General features: G+C 47.3%; 1 protein-coding gene across 1 annotated transcript in view; it reads right to left on the reverse strand.

Annotated features, from left to right (window-relative positions):
• ST6GALNAC1 (ST6 N-acetylgalactosaminide alpha-2,6-sialyltransferase 1) overlaps positions 1 to 8,141 on the reverse strand; it is a 28,106-nt gene extending 19,965 nt beyond the window's left edge. The window contains exon 1 of the mRNA XM_044454060.1: positions 8,005 to 8,141. Within this exon, the coding sequence (XP_044309995.1) occupies positions 8,005 to 8,141 (137 nt within the window). The remainder of the gene's footprint in view (positions 1 to 8,004) is intronic.
• Positions 8,142 to 8,780: the final 639 nt, after the last annotated feature.

The raw sequence follows: 8,780 nt of genomic DNA on the forward strand, positions 1-8,780 counted from the left end.
GTGACCTGAATTCTAGTCTCACTCAGCCATGAAGCTCACTGGGTGACTTTGGGCCTGTCACTTACTCTCAAGCCTGACCTACCTCACAAGGTTGCTGTTGTGAAGATAATAATGGAGTGTAGGAGAACTATAGAAACATAGGAACAGAGCGAGTCAGAAGGGGTCTCCCGGGCCACCTAGTCTGACCTCCGGCACCAGCCGGTTCCGCTCACGACATGCCCACCATGTGCACGTCCAGCCTATCCTTGAACACCCGCACCGATGGGGCCTCAACGACCTCTCGTGGAAGCCCATTCCACACCCTCGGGGTCCTAACGGTCAGGAAGTGCTTCCTGGCATCCAAATGGAACCTTGGCTCCCTGAGCTTTGCTCCGTGGGAGCGCATCCTGCCTTCCTCTGCAGGGGAGAACAGGTCTCTACCCACCTCCATGTGACACCCCCTCACATACCTGTATGTCGCTATCTAAGCCTACGCAGCCTCCTCACAAGAAGGGGAAAAAACCCTGAGATACAAATGAAATATAACAACAACAACAACAAAAACCTAATGTTAATTAAAGTATCTTTTTTTAGTTATATATAATGGTTTTAAAATTACTTGACCATTATCATCTGTTCTAACTGAAGAGAGAGAGCCCAGAACAGTGACTTTCTCAACCTTGCAAACAACCCCTAAGACAGGCATATCCAAAGTCCGGCCCGTGGGCCAATTGTGGCCCGTTTTCACATTTCGAGTGGCCCGCAGCCTCTTCTCTCCGCCAGCTCAGCCTGTCACTCATCCCTACCTGCCGGCGTTTTTCCCTTCACCGCACAACGGTTCCCGCAGCTATTCCCACTGCCTTCTGCTCCTTCAAGGCTGGTGGTTATATTTCACCAGAAGATGGCAGTAGACCTGAGTCAGCACTCTTGCCGCGTGACCCTTGTGACACAAGGCTTGTGTGCCCATTTCTAAAATGGCGACTGTAACTTAAAAAAGAAAAGCTGACAGCGAGGGCTGCCGCTTCCAGGACAAGTGGAAATTGGACTATTTTTTGACTGAAATACGAAACAACTGTGTCTGCCTAATTTGCCAAGAGACTGTGGCTGTTTTCAAGGAATTCAATATCAAGAGGCACTACCAGACGAAACATGCTAACTACAACAAGCTAACTGGGAATGAACGCGGCGAAAAATTGAAGGAACTGGAAGCTGCTTTAACGGCACAGCAGCGCTTTTGCACAAGAGCCCGTGAGTCAAATGAAAATGCCACAAAGGCGAACTACAAGGTGGCAACGCTGATTGCCAAGCACTGCAAACCTTTTACTGAGGGTGAATTTATTAAAGACTGCGTGCAAATGGTGGAGAAAATTTGTCCTGAGAAGAAGCAAGAGTTTGCCAATGTTTGCCTGGCTCGTAACACTGTGGTACGGAGAATTGAAGACGTTTCATCCGATATTAAGAGACAGAGGCAAAAGGAGTGGAGTTTAACTTTTTTTTGTTAGCCTGCGACGAAAGCACGGATGCAACTGACACCGCTCAGTTATTGATTTTTTTGAGAGGAGTGGACAATGACATGAACGTGAGTGAAGAGCTACTTGACCTCCAGAGCCTTAAGGACCAAACAAGAGGAACAGATTTATTTGTTTCTGTTTGTTCCGCCATAGATGACATGAAACTACCGTGGAATAAAGTCACTGGGATTATTACGGATGGCGCACCTGCCATGGCTGGCGAGTGAAGTAGATTATCAACCCTAGTCTGTAACAAAGTCAGCGAAGAAGGAGGCAAAGCTATAAAACTCCACTGTATTATTCACCAACAAGTTCTCTGTGCCAAACATCTGAAATATGATCATGTTATGAAACCGGTGATGAAGGCTATTAATTATATTCGCTCCAACGCCCTGTGCCACCACCAGTTTCAGCAGTTTCTACTCAACATTTATTTTATTTATTTATTTATTTATTTATTTATTTTGATTTATATCCTGCCTTTTTCCTACAAAGGGCTCAAGGCAGCTTACATTATCTCTCCTCCTCCATCTTATCCCCACAACAACAACCGTGTGAGGTAGGTTGGGCTGAGAGACTGTGACTGGCCCAAAGTCACCCAGTTGGCTCCATGGCCGAGCGGGGACTCGAACCCAGATCCTCTGAGTCCCAGTCCCATGCTCTTAACCACTACACCACACTGGCTCTCAGGCTGAATACGGAGATGTTGTGTATCACAACGAGGTAAGATGGCTCAGTCGGGGGTCTGCACTGCAGCGCTTCTACTCTCTTAGGGAAGAAATCGGACAATTCTTGGCAAAAAAGGGACAACCGATGCCAGAGCTATCTGATCCTGTTTGGCTGGCTGATTTTGGATTTTTAGTTGACATAACATGACATCTGAACGTGCTGAACACGAGCCTTCAGGGGCAAAATGCAGTGGTAAGTCAACTGTATTCACATATCAAAGTCTTTGGGACCAAGCTGCTACTTTTCCAAAGGTACCTGTCACAAACGCAGCCCAATACCACACATTTCCCATCACTACAGGAAATAATGACCAGTTTTCCACAGAACAATATGAGTGTGCAAATAAGGAGGTATGAAGCAGACATCTCATCTCTGGCTGAGGAGTTTCAACAGCGCTTTCGGGATTTTGCAGCTATTGAAAAGGAGATCACGCTTTTTTCATCTCCTTTCTCTGTGGACCCTGATGACGCTCCAGACCACCTGCAGCTGGAGCTCATGGAGCTGCAGTGTGACGCCGAGTGTCGCAGTCGGCACCAACAGCTCCCTCTTGTCAACTTTTACTGCCAGCTGGATAAAGACAGGTTCCAAGAGGTTTGAACATTTGCTAAGAAAATGCTGAGCTTGTTTGGTTTGACATACTTGTGTGAGAAGACATTCTCGGTTATGAACATTAACAAGAACCACGTGAGAACAACACTAAGTGACTTTCACCTGCGTGACATCTTGCGCATCAAAACCACTGTTTTTGAGCCAGCCCTGGCCTATATAATGCAGTCGAAATCTCAGTATCATCCTTCACATTAGTGCAGTTAAGTTATTTGCTTAGTCTTTCATAAAATAGTTAATTTGCATTTAATGTTAATGGTTCAAAGAATGTCAGGCTGAATGGTCAGCCCCCACACATTTGCACCTCACCAAATCTGGCCCTCCTTGCAAAAAGTTTGGACACCCCTGCCCTAAGATTTATGTCGTATTGCAGCCATTACATACCGAGAGGCAGATAATTAGGATGGGCCTTGGCCAACAGAAGTGCCTCATGCCAGGAATACTCGGTCCCTGCACTGTGTGTACATTTTAAACACCTCCTCAGGTAACACTGGAAAAGTGACAGCATGCTTAAAAAGATCCAGGCTTACCCCTTCGCCCTGTCAAGCACACTGCCTTAGGGTGATTCCAAACAGAGGGCTCCTAGGGCTACCGGCCAAAAGGCATGTGCAACAGTTCTGCTTCCCATCTGGCCCCCATCTGGATGGCTTTTCTGCTCTACGAAAAGAGACAGGAGCAGCAGCTGAAAAACACAGGAGGGTTCCAACAGAAGAACATCTGGGCCTCCTGTAAAATTCTGTGAATGGGGCAGAGGGACAGTGCTGCAAAAGTTCTGGCTGGAAGCACCCACACATCATTCCGCCACCAAAAATAGGGCTTTCGGGCAGCGTGGAGCAGCGCTTCCCAAACTCTGCTCTGTGGAATACTAGGGTTCGACAAAAGCCTCGTAGGGGTTCTGCAAAAAATGTCAAAAAATCAAATTTAAAATGACTTTTAAAATGAAACCAACTATTTGATTGTCAGTTGGTGTCCAAGCAGCAAACGAGGAAATACATTGTGCCATTCGGTTCCTAGGACTCTATTGCATAAGTGTTGGGAATTGTTGAAAGAATTCATTTGGGGTATTACTATAGAATCTCTTTATTCATTCATTTATATTTAAAATGTTTTCTCTTCATTTCCAAACCTACTACATTATGCAAAGCACTGAGGCAACAGGAGCAGATGAAAGAAGGAAGAGTGTTGTGGGATCACCGTGCTTAGTAAAAATCAGGGCTAGAATTAGGGTTCCATGGGGAAAAAAATCTCCACTGGTGTAGAGTCTGCACTCCTAGGATTGTTCAGAAAAGCCATTTGGAGGCAGCTCCCTGGCCTTGGAAGGGGGAGCCAGAGAACCACCCACTTCCTTTCAAAGGACCACACACCTCCTCCAAAATTGGAAAGGCAACCTTGGGGGAGGAAGGGGGACATTCTGGTTCACGAGAGGGAAAGAGTTTGGAGAAGCCACAGTATGAGATAACCCGGGGCTTCTTCCCCCTCCTTTTCTGCACTAGGTGGGCTCAGAATTCCATCTAATGAAACCTGCCAAGCACAGAGAGTAAGGAGGTGAAGACCCAGCTCCTCCTGTCCTGATAAGAATCTTGGAAGCCTCCAAGTTTGGGGCTTCTGGGTAGTGTGGACATAATTGATAGGGTTGTGTCTTGAGCTCTGTAAAGAACAAAACCTTTTTCCATAGGTACATACTCAGAAAGTCAGACCACTCTCTCCCTGCTTAGAAAGTCAGACAGCTCCCTCCCTGCTTAATGAACCTTTTTGGACAGGTCTGCATGATCCCTGGGAGGAAAGGCCCAGTGGCTTCTTTTCCTGCCCTGTGCACTGAGCGATAGGCCTGATTGTGCTCACGGTGCACAGGATGCCGCATTGTCTGAACCCAGCAAGGTGTGTGGCAGGGGTGGCTTCCAACCAAGCCCTACTCTGCTGTGCCCCTCAGCTGGTTTGGATGAAATGATAACCCTCTTAGTGCCCAGGGAATTGTGCAAGCCATGCACCGCACAACTGGCCCTCCTCTGCGTGGGTAAAAGGGCCTCCTGTGGCTTCCTTCCCTGGTGATCATGTGGCCCCAGCCAAAGGGCCTGGCTGAACCCCTGCTCTGGCGGTTGCCTAGGGGAACGCCAAATGCCTTACACCGCTTGGGACCACAGTACTTGCTGGGGCGCCTTTTCCAGCCTCATTGCACCCAGAAAGTATGCTCAGCACCTGGGGCCTTCCTCTGAGGGCAGATCAGAGGGTGGCAGCAAGAGGGAGGCCTTTCTCTGTGGTGTCCCCACATCTGTGGGAGGACCTCCCCACTGAGGCTTGTCTGGCCCCAACCTTGCCATCTTTTCAGCACCAAGGGGCGATCAGCAAGAACTGGGGGACAGGAAGGCGGTGCAGAAAGAGAAGCCAGGGTGCCCTGGAGTCCCTGTGTGAAGAGGGGGGTGGCAGGGGGGTGGCAGAGAGAGCGCTTTGAGAGACCCATGACGGGGGGGGGGCAGTGGCAGAAGTGAGCAGAGGCCTGCAGTAATGCAAAGGGGAGGGAAGGGAACACCAGCGGTGCCAGGGCGAAAAAGAAGAAAGGAGGAATGGGGGTAGTGGAGACTGAAGCAGTGCAGCAAGGTAAGGAAGTGTGCTATGTGGTGGTGTGTTAGGGTTGCGCTAAGAATAGCTACAAGTTTTATACTTTAGAATATAGGAAACCGCCTGTTTGCTCTCCCCTCCCCCCAATCTGCAGTGTCTTTCCATTCAGGCTCCTTCTATAGGAAAAGGAGACAAGCCCCTGGACATCAAATAGATCCTTCTGCCAGCTCCCTCATTGTCTTCCTAAAATTCCTGCCTCAGACTGTAAAAAGCAAACACTAAAACCTGTTAAATTCTGTAACTCCTGATTGTTTTATCTCCTTATCTATCACTCAAGATTTTGATGTTTTCCCTGAGGTCTCAATGCTTTCCTTTTGTCTATCCTTCTTGCATCTTGCTCATTCAGGGTCTCATTCCCCCTGCCCCTGCCTTGCAAAACCATACATGACTACTATTCCAGAAAACACTCTGCACATGTCCTGTTTCCTTGTAGTCAGTTTTTGCACTGCTACCCTTCAGCACTGTTGCAATTTGGAGGTTCCTGTTGCTGTAAACCAAACTGTGGAGTGCGAGATTGTACGCTTCCACTGAACCTGTCATTCCAAGCAGGTCTGGAATCCTGACAGGCATGGAGAAAAAAGGGGGAAGGAGGTTTGTAGGTCAAAGGATTGGAGGGGCAGAAATGCTTTTTCTGTGGTTTGGGTGGTGTTGAATCTCTCGTAAGCTAATCAGCATGCATCGTGGCCCTAGCAGTGTTTTGAGTTGCTGTGGACAGCAGCTTCCCCTCTTCTCCCTCCCCTCCCCTCCCCTCCCCTCCTTTGCCATTTCTTTTCCACCCCTTTAAACAAGGGGGAGGAGGAAGGGACTCATCCTGTCCTGCCTCCTTGCTATCTCTGAGAGCTGCCTTCATCTCCAGACATGCACTGTGGACCCTCAGGGCCTCACAACAGCAGGAAGATTTTGCCCAGCCAGAAATCTCTGCCTAAGAACCTACAGAAACTGGTTAACTCTCACACACTCTCTCTCAAACCTCCTGAATATACACGTAATAAATTCCTTTGAGCTGATAATTCTGTTCTGTAGTCCATGGTTACTGTGCTATGAACTTTACAAGGTACCTTAGAGGCCCCTTTATTTCAATGGAAGAATGAATAAGAAAAATTCTGACTGACAAATGTGCCTTACAGTAGTCAGATTGTACCCTTCCTTATATTTCTTGGCTTTACTTTAAACCTTTTCCTACCCTGTGCTCACTGCATACTTTGGATATCCATAATGTTAACAAAACAAGAGCATCGGTCTGTGCCATGGAGTCCCCTGGGTGACTTTGGGCCAGTCACAGACTCCCAGCCCACCCTACCTCACAGGGCTGTTGTTGTGTGGATGGGATTGAGAACAGCAGAGGGAGAAAGATGTGAGCCACTGTGAGTTCTGTGCAGAGAAGCCGCAGCATGTAGGGAAAAAGCTGCAGCATTAACTCATCGATATCCGGACCACCCTCTCTATGGGCTACAACCAGCTCATCAGATGTTAAAATTTAGGAAAAGCTTCCTTAGGTCAACAGAAGTTTTTGAAGAATTTAAAAGTATTGTGGACCTATGGAAAGCCACAAAGTACCAGCACTGGATGGAACCAACGGAGGAGTTGGAACCAAAATCGGGAGGTATGGAGATCGTTGAATAGACTGTGTACAGGTACAACAAGGTCCAGAGATGGTCTGAACAAATGGGGGGGTTTGGTGGCTTCTGCCCTTTGTGACTGCGGTGATGCGCAGACAACAACACATATGTATAGCTGGTCTTTGTGTCCTGATCAGTGCTCATTTGAGGACCTCATGTCAGCACGACAGAATGCAATTAATGTCGCTAGCTTCTGGGACAGATCTGTTTAGGAAGGCCTCGGCAGTTATAGGCAGCCTATAAATACACGTGTAAATACCTGTACATGTTTTAATTTTATATTTTGAATCTCTTGTTTTATAATATGCCCTAATATAATATGTTTTGTAATATGCCTTATTTTAACTGTGATGCTTCTGACATGAATAAAGAAAGTTATTTAAAAAAGAAAAAGGGAGGATATAAATCTAATAAATAAATAACTTAGTTCAATGGATTTGTAGTTCATTTTTCATTATAATTAACTGTGATATCTCTGCAGAAATTCATCTTTAAACCCATCACTTTTACACATTGTTTAGGGGAATGTATTCATTACAAGAAGGTAAGGTTTTTCAGTTGAAAAATAACTGTTTGTGTTTAGTTCATATGTTTCTGGAGCTACCCCTTTATATACATGGGAGCACAGATTTGGGGAAGAGCTGTGAAGCTTTGCCAGTTACAGGGAAATTTCCACTTCCAAGATGGGACCTGGCAGCCCTATCTTGCAAAGAAGGCTGCTTACTACCCTGCAGCTAGACGTGAGCCGTTAACAGAAAGTGTTCTTTTACTGTCAGATTGCACAGGAATTTCTTGGCCCAGAGAGCAGGTTGACATGTTCATGAAAAGCAAGATAGAGATGAGAGAGCTTGATGCATGTCAGTGTAAGAAAGGAACACCACCCCAGCTTGTTAGAGCAAGAAATGCATAAAGTGCATCTAAGTAGGAGATCGAGCTCCTCTTACCTGTGTCGGTATTTTTCGGTGAAGCCAATGTAGGCGGCAAGAGACAAGAGAAAGTACAGCACGCTTATGAGAAGCAGCTTGCATAGCCTAGGAAGTCTCACCCTGATGGTCACGAATTTCACTTTCACGCAAAACATCTCATCTGCCTTTCCTGCCACAGCAGCGCTGCTCCGTTCCTTTGCCAATGGCCCCAGTACATTGCAACTTCCTCATATCTGATTTATTGCTCTTGTAGGCAGACGGCTTTCATCAAAGGACCGCAAGTTAAACAAGCTGCTGCCACAGACCTCATTAGCCCCAGTTAATTTTGTCAGCTCCCACCCCTGAAAATATTAGATTCTTCGGTTGGAGGCAAATATTATCTGGGGAAATAAACACATAGAAATATAGAAACAGAGTGAGTCAGAAGGGGCCTCCTGGGCCATCTAGTCCGTCCGCCAGCTCCAGCTGGCTCCACTCACGACATGCTCACCATGTGCATGTCCAGCCTATCTTTGAACACCCTCACCGATGGGGCCTCAACCACCTCCCGTGGAAGCCCATTCCACACCCTCGGGGTCCTAACTGTCAGGAAGTGCATCCTGGCATCCAAGTTGAACCTTGGCTCCCTGAGCTTGGCTCTGTTGGAGCGCGTTCTGCCTTCCTCTGCAGGGGAGAACAGGTCTCTACCCACCTCCATGTGACATCCCCTCACATACCTGTATGTCGCCAACATATCCTCTCTGAGTCTCCTCTTCTCCTGGCTGAAGAGACCCAGTTCCCTCAGTCTCGCCTCA

This window comes from Varanus komodoensis, unplaced genomic scaffold (genome assembly GCF_004798865.1).
Source record: "Varanus komodoensis strain SLA01 unplaced genomic scaffold, ASM479886v1 scaffold7_1, whole genome shotgun sequence".
In the NCBI taxonomy this organism is placed as follows: Eukaryota; Metazoa; Chordata; class Lepidosauria; order Squamata; family Varanidae; genus Varanus; species Varanus komodoensis.